This window comes from Chanodichthys erythropterus, chromosome 16 (assembly GCF_024489055.1).
Source record: "Chanodichthys erythropterus isolate Z2021 chromosome 16, ASM2448905v1, whole genome shotgun sequence".
Lineage (NCBI taxonomy): Eukaryota > Metazoa > Chordata > Actinopteri > Cypriniformes > Xenocyprididae > Chanodichthys > Chanodichthys erythropterus.
Genome location: NC_090236.1, coordinates 32,962,499 through 32,975,269, shown reverse-complemented (window position 1 = coordinate 32,975,269; position 12,771 = coordinate 32,962,499). Strand labels below are relative to the sequence as shown.

General features: G+C 38.2%; 1 protein-coding gene and 1 long non-coding RNA gene across 2 annotated transcripts; both read right to left on the bottom strand.

The window, feature by feature from the left end:
* Window positions 1–2,158, bottom strand: klf17 (Kruppel like factor 17). Its single transcript, XM_067362946.1, has 3 exons — window positions 1,987–2,158; window positions 576–1,539; window positions 1–466 (listed from the first exon to the last, which is right to left on the bottom strand). The coding sequence occupies exons 1-3, from the start codon at window positions 2,071–2,073 to the stop codon at window positions 291–293; spliced, it is 1,227 nt and encodes a 408-aa protein (XP_067219047.1). The 5' UTR covers window positions 2,074–2,158; the 3' UTR covers window positions 1–290.
* A 3,469-nt stretch (window positions 2,159–5,627) lies between these two features.
* LOC137003600 (uncharacterized) lies at window positions 5,628–12,476 on the bottom strand. Its single transcript, XR_010892003.1, has 4 exons — window positions 12,269–12,476; window positions 6,388–6,499; window positions 6,123–6,149; window positions 5,628–5,666 (listed from the first exon to the last, which is right to left on the bottom strand). It is a non-coding gene; the product is annotated as an uncharacterized lncRNA (long non-coding RNA).
* Between the last annotated feature and the right edge of the window lie 295 nt (window positions 12,477–12,771).

Sequence of the window (12,771 nt, the reverse complement as noted above, 5' to 3'; positions counted from 1 at the left end):
AAATTAAAATACTCCCTGACTTAATACAAATGTTTACATGGAGATTAAAAACATATAACCTATACAAAAGTATGGGTCCTGCCCCGTTTTTATACATCTTGGAAAGTACTACATAATTTACCTTCTAAATGAACAAGAATCTCCTTCTATTAAATACTGTCATAATTTAAAGCAAATGACATTATACTGCTATTCACATAACTGCTGTCCCAAAATAGGAATTGTCTCAACAAAATAAAATTCTCTTATGGTTTAAAATAGATATAGTCTCTCTTTTTTTTTTTTTTTTTTTACATGTGCCTCTTCATGTGCAGGGCCAGGTGATCTGAGCGGGAGAAAGCTCTCTCGCACAGGTGGCACTGAAACGGCCTGTGTCCGGTGTGTTTCCTGTAGTGACGCGTCAACTCGTCTGACCTGGCGAACTTCCAGCCACAGCCTTCCCAACTGCAGTGGTAGGGTTTCTCACCTGTGAACACAACAAGGGAAAACATTTATTAGAAACTGTGTACAGTTATACGGTTATAAGCAAGAAATGAAGTAAAAACAACATGTAAAATAAAACTGTAAAAACATACCTGTGTGCGTCCGCATGTGCGCTTTCAAATGGGAGCTTTTCGTGTACGTTTTCCCACATCCGGGGAATTCACAGCTGTGCGTCGCAGTCCGTTTTCGTGCCCAAGACCGACGCCCTCGTTTTGGCTTGCTGTCTTCAGGGTTTAAAAATCCCAGGAGCGGTGAGGATGGTGGAGTCAACATCACACCTGGCATGGCCGGGTGATTTGCGCGCAATGGTTCGCTAAACATGCTGTAATGTCCGTGATACTGTTGATGCTGGGCGTACTGCGGAGGAAAATGCGCGCTATTCATGAACTGCTGTTGATGTGCAATGTCAATGTGATGGTGAGAGTTCATCTCTGTTAGGATGCAGTCCTTCCTCCCTAAAATGTCCCGAGGCACATCTTGTTGCACGTGATGCCCATAAGGCATCGCGCGCTGGGGTTCTTGTCCATAATAATGACCCGCGTAGTCGTTCACCATCATGCAGGATTGCTCGTGGTTTTCAGATTTTATTTTGTATCCCACGTTATTGGAATTGGGCACGTGTGCCTGGTTTCTAGAGTTTAGAGCCCTTAGTTCAGTGTACTCCAGTCTGTCTAAATGTCCCTTTAAACTAAACTCATGCGAGTCGCCAGGATAATTCATGTCTGAGGTAAACAACTCGGCTACCAGACTGTGGCCGGGACGTGTGGTGAAGTTGTTGCCACAATAAGCGTTCGGCGTCGGGTGACATCCATCGCTGTCGTACACAGTACTGCAGCTTTCTGGCGACTCCGGTAGAGAATATGCGGGCGGTTGCGCTGAGTTGTCAATGTCAGATGTGACAGAGTTGGACAGAATGAACTCTAGATCCAAAAATTTGGAAAGTTCGTCCTCGTCTTTGGCCAAAGGTGGAGATTCGACAATGCTGAACTCCACTTCGATGAGGGGTCTCAATTCTCCAGCCGTCGAGCTCGTCTTAGTTGGGTCAACTTTCCAGTCCTGAGGGGGAAAACATATACGGGTTAGACTGCTTTCTCAGGTGATACAATGATGTTAAAATGATATTTATAAAGATGTAGCGTTACATAAACATTGTGTAGGCGAAATTATATAGACTTCCATGGAGTGTCAACTTCACCTTAACTGTTTTGGATTAACAACACAGCCAAAACGTCAACTATCTTTCATTATTTTAACAAAACACCTAAGTTCTTGAAATGTAAATATAATGACAGTATTAATGTTTTTCAAATGCAGATACCGTAATAGTAATCGTTAATAGTCGTAAAGATGCTTTGGTTTCTTCCTCAGTTTGTATTCGTTATATTTACCATTAACTAACTTGTAACTCTTGCGATTATGTTAAACATAGGCTAATTCGTCAATAGACTAATTCAAAATACATTTTAAAAATACCTTAAAACTTAAATGAAAAGTTGAACTCACCCGAACAATTTCAGACTGCTTTTCGTCTAAAATCTGGTTACTTGAAAAAGTATTTATCGAAGGCAACATCGCATCTGCAAGAGCCATGTTGCAAATGTTAGGGCACTCAGTAGCTGTTCAATCTCATTCAGTCCGACACAGACAATGCGTCTCTAATACGTTTGACTGGCTACTTACCTGTCCCATTATAAGGAGGGTCTGAGTGCCGTGTGGGCGTGATCTCATGACGTTGGTCATGTAGTAGTAGCCTATCAAGTAGGCTATTTACTTAACAACATGTAAATATTGTCAAAGCACAATTGATTATTTGGCTTATAATTAAACGTCTAATTAATAAAACATAAAATTGATCTCCTTATTCCAATAAATTATGAAGACTAAGTCCTCTAAATTGTGCATGCTGAACCTGATATTGCAGTTTCATTGCAAATATCTTACATCACTTCATATTTCATAATAATTAGGTTCATTGCATACGATTTTTTTTATTAAAAACTTTTAAATTCAAATAATTTTCTTTAAGAATGTAAGCTGCTTATTTGATTCATTTGATGTTTCCCCCCCCCCAAATTCTGAGTGTAATCCGAGTGCTGAAGGGGGCGCCACAAACCCCCTTCTTGTATTTTTTTTTTTTTTTTTTTGGAGGGCCAGTCAAATAGTATTATTTTGGTAAAATATTTAACAAAAACTATTAAAAAGCTTTGAAAATATTCTATATAAATTATTTATTATTATTTTAGGGTCTATATTAAAGGTGTGTGTGTTGATATAACCTTGCAAACAAAACAAAATGTTTCACAAGGACAACAGAAATCTAGGCTAAATTAATTACTATTAAAACAAACATATATGTTATATAATGAGAAGCCAAATGTTTCAATCAACCAGTCACATTACTGTGAGTTTCACCTCTTCATTCGTATTAAAATGGAGCTGATCTCATGTGTCTGATATAGGTATTAATTTACCCAGATCGAACTCCTGCTTAATTAGCATTTGAAAAAGTAGCTGTAAAATCTCGGAGCCATCGAAACAACATGATAATCTCAATGTTCAACAATGCAGGTACATGTTAGTTAATGATCTCTGAGTCAATAGACCTCCGCTTTCAGTTGATTAAAATGTAAATGAATGGCCTAATGCTCTCGGGCTTATGTTTAGAGACAAGGGGCAGGTTTAACCAAAATACTCTATTCCACCTGATGCCTTCGATACGTGGTAGTCTATTAAATATCTCCGATACAGTTAACGTGTAGGTAGAATAAAACATACTAGACATTTTTATTTCAAAACTGCATCAAATAGGCCTATTTTATGGCTGTATGCTGGATATGTGCACGGCGAAACGTTTTGCGCGTGCTGATTCTTCTGTTCTGTGGGCGCAAACCAGCAGCATTTGCACAATCTGATTGTGTCGGTTTATATAGTCCAGTTATTTTTACCCTTTCTACGTAATTCAGATTCCGGTACAATCGCATTGTCTGGAGAGAGAGAGAGGTGGAAATGGAAATGGATAGAATTTCCTGAAATACAAAGGGTGTCCTTTCCCCCCAACACAAGCTGAGTAAAGTTTATTTTAATTGTAAAAATGTACAACTCAGACGGCAACAGACGTGCGAAATCTCCAAGATACCGAACCTCTTCACACTTCTGTGAAATTATACATACAATTCATGTTTGTTTTAGCATATGCTAGGCCTGTTTTAAACATCAAGAGTGTATAGAGTTATTTTAAATAGGCTATATGTGACACCATTATTATTTTCCAAATAGCCTAGGCTATATTTTTGAATGTATTTTTCTATAGGAGCCTTGAGCGTCGTGTCTTTATATGAAAGGAACGAGAGATTTGTTTCATTTTTTTCCCCTTTGTTGTTTTCTAAACACAATTAAGGGAGATTGCAGATTGGCAGACAGGACACAGTCTTCCCGGAGACATTCAGCTGTATTTACAAGATGCCTAATGTGTCCAGAGAAATTGTTTCACTGTCCACTTTAACTGAAGCTAGATTAACATTGTGGATAAAAAAAAAAAAAAAGCGCGTCTTTTTAAAGGTAAACAGATATGTCCACATTTCAAATATTTTATGAAGAGAATAAAGTATTGATGCAACGGGATGGGAACATAAATCCCATAAATAAAATATTTTAAGAAAAATCTCATAATATGTGCATTTCATTTTTTTTTAACAATAATATCTCGTTCATCAGCGCTTCTCACCATAACACTGACAAAACATTTTTGTTTTAGTGACTTTAGAATATTTACAGTTTTACAATATTGTAAAGAAAAAAAAGTTTGTTTTTCCTCCTTAAAATGAAATGAGGATATATGAGTTGTTTACTTTGCATAGATTTACTTAGAATTTCCTTCTTGGTTTTTTACAGCATTTTCCTAATAATACATTTAGAAAAAAATGATACTGCATTTGTCAGATTAGAGTATACAGCTTTAATAGACTGCACTATATTGTAATCTAATTAAACTTTGCTTTCAACACATCAGTGGAAACACACACACACACACACACAGAGAGAGAGAAAGAGAGTAATTGGCTTTTGATGATATATTTAAAAGAAAAATTATACTCATTAGCCATAATGTCTGAGTCAGTCTGATCAACACTTCACTTGCATTTATTTTGTAAATAAAAACATTTAATAATGTTTGTGTAAAACAAACTGTGTTATTTACCAGATAAAGCAGCAGCAGATTAGTGATTATTTAGTCTGTCCAAGACATGCATGCCTTTTTTCTTGCATTTCTAGGGAGATCAGATAAGGAAAATGTTGATTTTATGAAGGAACACAATTCCAGAGTCTCCACCCATACACACTTATGGCTTGTGAATGATACGTGAGCTTTGTCGAGTATATATGTGCATGTTTACACATAACTGTTTACATATATGTGCATGGCTTCATTTTTTCCCCTTTTTTTTTTTGCATTGAGGTTCATCTTCAGTTGAAATAACATGAACTTAGTTGCACTGATACATGTAAATGAGATTGTGATACAAAACAATCGAGTAGAGCTGCAGTTACTTCACACACGGATGGACAATCAAACACTGACCCAATATTCCAGCCTGAATTCATGCATACAGATCTATTTATCAATGTTGTATTAAACGCAAACAGGCATGTTGTAGCAACGCTCCTTAAGACATGTTGAGAAGAAGTGCCTTTCAGGGTGCACAGGTTTCTTCATCACTTGTTAAAAAAACCAGACACTTGCTATACCTCTTCATTTTGCAGCTTAACGTAGTGACTAATAGCTGAGTCAGTCGCCACACACCCACAATCAGTTGTTTCCAAAAAATAAAATAAAAAATCTGGCTCAACATCCAGCTTGTGCTAACTGATTACATTGTTAAATTCATATACAAACATGTTCAATACCTTATAAACATTGCATTAAATATAGAATTGATAAGTTTATGGCATATGCCATATGTTATAGTATACAACTGAATTTCATTTCATTAGCAAATCCTTGCAATTAAAACAGAAGATCTGTTCCTTTCCCTTTCATTGTTCTGTGGTGTCTAAGTGCAGGTAATTACCTATCGCTCACCGACTCAACCACCCAGACAAATCTGTATGGACATAGGAGCAAATATTTGTGTCCACTGCAACGACCACCATCAGAGTTGTCCACTCGATCTTCCTGTGCTTGTCTAGCACACAAGAGCGACAAAAGGACGAGTCCTTTCACTTCCACTGGACCGTGATAAAGACCCACTGCAGAATCTCAGACAAGGCAAGGTACAGGTGAGGACAAAACCTCCAGTGACTCAAAGGTGGTCTGAACGGCCACGGGGCTAGTGTAACCACACAGAGCAGATGAACCGAGACTCTCTAACTAAAAAATTAATCAAGTTATACTGATGCCGAACTGATGTATGCACATTCACCAAATAATGGTATTTACTGTGGCTGATGGCCTCAATCACCTCACCCTCCGTTTGTCTTCCTGTACTGGCTTTTCATTTAGGCACTTCGAATTTCAATTACAATCTAATCTAGAGTCTCCTGAATAGTAATTATCCCCCATCACCAGAGCAGGAGGAGAAACCCAATGTTATCTAACATAAATACTCTTCAGTGAATAATCTGAAAAAGGAACAGCGTACCTTTGCTAAGGAGAAACAGCACATGGTCTGTGGGCCAGGGATATGGATAATCATGGGAAAAGAAAAGGAAAAATATGACAGTGTGAAATGATGTAATTATTTATGCAATACTTTAAAAAAATTCCAGATGTGAAATTTTTGTAGGAAGTGTATAGACAAAAGAGCTCTTCGATGTGATTATTAGTTCAAATTTACTCATTAAGAAAGTAACGCCATATAGAATTATATATGTACATCAATGTTCCAACAAAAGTGGCACTGTAACCTCCAGTAGCTGTTCAGTCTCTCCCACTCACTGCTCCATGTCTCTCATCTCCCCTGGAGGCTTCTTTGTCTCCAAGTGTAATTGCTTCTCTCTGCTTTGGAGCAACTCTTGTCTGGGGACACAAAACTTGTCTCTGTGAATGACTGCATGTGTCTGGGGTCAAAAGTCCACAAGAGAAGCCGTTCCATACAGCCCTATGCTTCCACATGCCAGACAAGGTTGAAGAAATATTTACAAAAAGGTGTTCTTCCCTTTTCTTTTCTTTCCAAACAGAAATCTGTGACTCATTCATACTCAGTCATCAAGAACTATATGTGCATGCCAAGGACAAATGTATTAGTAATTAAAATGAGTATATGAGTAATTTACACGCACTGTGCTGTAAAAACTTAAAGGGATCAATCACCCAAAAAAATGAAAATTCTGTAAATTTTTTAGCCTCATAAGCCCGAGAGCATTAGGCCGTTTGTTTTAAACTTCTTATGTGCAACACAATTAACAATATTTTGAAAATTTCTTTTTTCAGTGTTCTTTTGGACCCCATTGACTTTTTTTTTTTTTACCTATTCAGACAGTTGTGGCCTAAAGTCGTCATTTTTTGGGGGGCCGATTCAGCATGTAGAATCAGCGACAGAGGGAACTCTGATTGGCTGTTCAGTTTAGTGAAAGAGTCGAAGCCTGAGAATAGCAGCGAGCAAACAAGTCAAGGCGGTACAGACAGAAGTCTTCTAATTTTATGTCATGTACCTGAGTGTTCCTGTGTGAATGTTTAATATTAAAATGAGCCGAGTGGAATGTAGAAAGCGATCAGCATGAATGATATTCAAAATGGTAAGCATGCTGTGCTTTGTTTACGGTTTGTCTATCTGCAGCCTGCAGTGCCGGTCTCCCTTCTTGACAGGTTCACCTGCATTTTTTTTGCTAGTTCTTTGGCGTCGGTTTGGTGTGTCCCTACCCCTAATGGTTAGAGAGTCGGACTTGTAACCCGAAGGTCGCATGTTCGAGTCTTAGTACTGGCAGGAAATGACGTTGGGCAGCGATCTCTTCCACTCTCATTACCCAAAAATGAGGTGTCCTAACCCAAGGCACCTAACCCCCAATCACTCCCCAGGTGCCGTAGCAAAAATGGCTGCCCTTTGCTCCGTGTGTGTGTGTGTGTGTCTGTGTTCAATACTCACTGCTGTGTGCGTGCACTTGGTTGGGTGAAATGCAATGCACAAATTCACAAATTCAAATTAAATGGTGTGGGACACCATTTGCCACACGTAACGTCACTTTTCACTTTTCTATTCCTTTATGTATGCACAAGACTGAGACTTTTTGTTGTGTGGGTTATCTCTGTTTTGAAATGTTTTCCTGAAAAACTGAACAGCCAGGATACAATGAATTGAACATCAAATCTGGAAATCGACCAGCAAAAACATTTTTATATAGAAAAAAAATATCTATTGTCGTCACACATTCCATCAAACAATCAGCAAATGTTGTTGATTTGTGTGTCTTTATGCATTTGAGCGTTCGTTTTGTAAAACTACAGTAGTTTTACGCAGCAGCTTAAAGAAATAACACCTTCCCATTCAACAACAGCTTTTGTCCATCTGCACATGGTGGGCAATGTTTTGATTCATCAGGGGTGACTTCTAGTGTAAAGAATGTGGGAAAACGCACTGGAGGGAAACCCGTGCTATGAGCTCACCTGTCTATGTAATGCTTTTCACTTCTGACAGACCTGCACTCTGCCATTGTCATTGCCCTCTCCTTGTCCATTCATCCATTGACGTAAAATAAACGGACAATGGGAATAAATGGAAGTGCTCGACACGATCTGTGAACGTTAAGGAGAGAACCTCTGATTACAGTGCTACCGAACAACCACAGTCTGTGCGCAAAGTAAATAAATGCCATATTTGTGTGGCTACATCAGTGTCAGATATCGATCAGCTGTGCGATTACAGCCCTCGCACTTTCTCCTATTGTAACAGGTTGGGCTCAACAAGCCGTAGCATTTCACATAATATCCCTGGCAAAAGAAAAACAATGTTGCGTATTGTGTAACCAAAACATAGCGTCAGTACCTGCAGGCTTTCAACCCAAAAATGAGCACAACAGAACACTCGCTGCATGTATGAAATAGACCTGCTATTGTGAGCGACACTACTTGAGTTTCCTGCACAATGTGTACGGCACAGTCTCCGTAAGGTGACCCAACTGGGGCAGTTTATCGGTTAGCACCCTGGAGGTTTGATGAGAGAGAGAAAAAAACATGTTTTTCAACAATTATTCATCACTTTAAAATAGTCACCTGTCCTTAATCCATTTACAATAAGCGACCTCTCTCTATACGGAGCAGTGTGTCCTTTGGCTGAAAGAACCAAACATAAATGATCTGCTTGGGAGATCTCAGATATCAAATTGCCATTTTAACATTTAAATGTCCCTATGCACACAAGTTTGGTATGAATATCTTTACACCATTTAGTAGTTCTCAACTAAAACACCCAGACACCAGCATGAGGCCGCATTCATTAATTCCTCCTTTGTTTGCAATGGAGAGCTCCTTGCAAATGATTTGTGGGATCAGACTGCGAACATCGTCATTTGCACTCTTAATGAGATTAAAAAGATATTAATCAGAATTACCAGGCTAATTAAGTAGAACTAATTAACCATTATCAGAGTGAGGTCATTAACGTATTTCACAGCCAAATATTTGAGACAAATAGTTGCGATGGGATTTTAACACTTAGGTTTAGTCTAGTCCTGGGCTGGACTTACATGACAACTAACAAATTACCGCTGAAAAGAAACCGCATGCTGTGAGCAGCTTGTTCAGACTCACAACCTTAAAATACTCTCCACACATCAGTCAAACCAACTGGTACAATTATCAGTGATTCATTCTGCAGTAAAAATGGCCCAATCACCAAATGCAAATATAACTTCCCTGGTAAGTGTTTGGTTGACTTCTATTTCACTCCTTTTGTGTGAAAATTCATTTTTCTACTTTAATATGCTTGCTCATGACAAGCAGACATTCAAGAAAAGCCCTACTCTGACAGTTAGCTTAGTTTTCGAAGCAATCCTGGGTGTTTTCGAGCTTAAACAGGTGGAACTAGTCCTGCATTGGCTGTTAGCGATCAGGTCTTTGAGCTGCTAATAACTCTGAGACTCCAGGGAGCCTAACAGTCGGTTCACACTCACCACAGGCTCGTTCACACCTGACCGGACAAGACCGGGCTGCTCTGTCCCATCATTTCCTCTCCCTCGCATTGTGACAAACTTTTATGAGGAACACAAAATAAGACGTTTTGAAGAACTGTTTTGTCCATATGAAAGTCAATGGGGTCCAAAACAACACTGAACCCCATTTACTTTCATTGTATGAACAAAAATACATTATCCAAAATATCTTCTTTTGTGATCCACAGAAAAAAGAACATGAAGTGAGTAAATGATGACCAAAAAACAAAACAAAAAAAACTATCACTATCTCTTGAACTGTGCAATCCTCTAAACTTCTCTCAGGCATGAAATGGCAATGTTGAAAAGTACTATCAGGTATAATCATAATCATTACCACAACAAATAGTAATGTTAATGAAGTATAATCTGCTAGGAATAATCTCTGTCTTTGCATTCATATGCAAGCAATTAGCGAAATATCTGCTTCAAAAGCAGCACCGAAACCAAAAGACCAGAGGTCCTTGTGCAAATATTCTGCACCTCAAATAGGAGTTTCTGTTTGGCACAAGTCATCTTCTCTTTTCCCTGTGCTGATGTCAGTATATAGCCAAGCAGGATAAGACTACAGAAGGCAGAGTGAGAGAACTCCCTGGAAACAGAGCAGGACTATTATCTACTGGGGTAAAGGGTGGTCTTCCCGACACACACATCTCAGGAATTCCTGACATGGACTAATGCCAGGTCAGCCAGGAGCCACACCAACAATAATCTACTTTCAATTTGTCTGCTGAGGGTAAAAGAAAGAGAAGGCCAAGCGTACATTTCTGTGGGAGGAATGGAGCTTGGCGACGAGCCCTCTCACGTGGCAGAGTCCTAAATTGAACCACCCTAAATTGCCTAAAGACATCTACTGTCAGAAGGACAAAGGCATGAAGGAAAAATGAAGGAGGACGTTATTAAAATATGTCGCATGTGCTTACAGAATTTTCACAGCGCTTATGTTAATAATAATAAAAAATGGAATGAATGCAAACAATACAAAAATAGTGCTATGTTCAGCTTTTCCATGGTATTTTACATTATTGGCAACGTCTCCTTACAAACAATAATAAAATAATAAAGTGCATATGTGCTGCTATGCCACCTGCTACATACAGTACTTTTATCCTGCAAGAAGAATACATTAAATTGATCAAACGTGACAGTAAAGACTGTTACATTATTACAAAAAACAAAAATATTTCAAATAAATGTTCTTTTGAACTTTCTATTTGTGACCCTGGAACACAAAACTAGTCATAAGTCACACTGGTATATTTGTAGCAAATGCCAACAATACATTGATTGGGTCAAAATTATTGATTTTTCTTTTATGCCAAAAATCATTTGGATATTAAGGAAAGATCATGTTCCATGAAGATATTTTGTAAATTTCCAACTGTAACTATATCAAAAATGTATTTTTGTGAGTGGATATGCATTGCTAAGGACTTCATTTGAACAAATTTAAAGGCAATTTTCTCAATATTTAGATTTTTTTTGCACCCTCAGATTCTAAATTTTCTATAGTTGTATCTCGCCCAAATTTTGTCATATTAAAATATTCAAAAAATTACCCTTATTGTGGTCCAGGGTCACATTTATCAAACAATGCTGAAAAAATTTATTATGGTTTCCACTTAAATATTAAACAGCACAAATGTTTACAACATTGATAATGATTAAAAAAAATAAAAAATCTTAAGCACCAAAGCAGCATATTGAAAATGAAACCTTTAAATGTGACTAAAAATAAAAACTTACAAAAACAATTGATCTATGTCATTCACATTTATTAAAAAGGCACCACTTGTTCCATACAGATGCTACAGCGCAGTAGGTTATTTTCCCCAGGATATGAGGGTAATGAGTCCATCAGAGATAAGAGTGTCTGAGCTGGCCCTAGTCTCAGTTGTTCTTCAACAGTCAGATAACAGCATTTCACAAGCCTCAAGTCTTTAATAATAAGATAGGGGAAGTTTAGCCCTTGGTGGGATAAGCAGTGGAGCTTGTTTATCACAGATGATCTGATGGCACAAGACCACAAGATCTGGAAACTAGAGTTAAAGGATTAGTTCACTTCAGAATTAAAATTTCCTGATAATTTACTCCAACATCATTGTTTTACCTTTTTTTGTAAAGGGCGTTTGACTTAGTCTTTGCACGTTCGTTTTGTAGACAATGGATCGGTACTTCCACCCTCATCACACGTGACTTTTCAACGTGATTACGCAATGCGTGGCGCATCGCAGAGCTAGTGCAAGATGAGCATTTGTGGTTAAAAAGTATATACATTTTTATTTTCTTTAGAAAATGACTGTTCGTTTCGCTAGATAAGACCATTATTCCTCGTCTGGGATCATGTAGAGCTCTTTGAAGCTGCACTGAAACTGCATTTTGGACCTTCAACCCATTGAACCCCAGTGAAGTCCAATATAAGGTGAATAATTCTGGAATGTTTCCCTCAAAAACATTAATTTCTTTTCAACTGAAGAAAGACATAAACATCTTGGATGACATGGGGGTGAGTAAATTATAAGAATTCTGAAGTGAAGTAATCCCTTACAAAATATTCATGTTTTTTTGCCAAAAAACATGTAGAAAAACTTAATGTTAATTGATAAAATTGACTTCAACTGCCCTGGTTGGGTCATCTTACCAAGACATTGTACAGGAAAGTGAGTACGGTTGAAGTGATGTCCATCTGTATCATGTATATCTATGCCAGGCGTTCTCACCACATGGTCAGCAGGGTAAGAACAGGAAACCAGATGAAGCTTCCTCAACGTTCAGGGTGGCACGTATATCACTCCATTCTGAGAAAAGCGAGAGTGCACTTCACACATCTATGAGCTGAGAAAGTCTGAGGTGTTATCTCTCCATCCCCTCTTGTGTTTCCGTTAGAGTATCTCAGCCCGCCTTTGGTCACTCTGGTCTGTAGTGAAGTGATTACTGCTGATTAAACCTTAACAGAGCAATATGCTGTAAGGTGCTGGACTTAGGGACAGGCTGTCACAAGAGGGACCGAACCGGCTGTTCCTTTGACCCTCGAATCGGTAACAGTTTACAATAAGGTTTCATTAGTTGACATTAGATAACTACTTTAGTTAACATGAACTATGAATGAACATACTTCTACAGCATTACATGCAAACTATGAAA

Bases quoted from the DNA above. Each gene is read 5' to 3' on its own strand.
- klf17 (XM_067362946.1), bottom strand. From the start codon at position 2,073: ATGGCTCTTGCAGATGCGATGTTGCCTTCGATAAATACTTTTTCAAGT. The intron at 1,540-1,986 runs GTGAGTTCAACT...TTTCCCCCTCAG, and splicing joins AGCAGTCTGAAATTGTTCGG to GACTGGAAAGTTGACCCAAC. The intron at 467-575 runs GTATGTTTTTAC...TTGTGTTCACAG, and splicing joins GCACATGCGGACGCACACAG to GTGAGAAACCCTACCACTGC.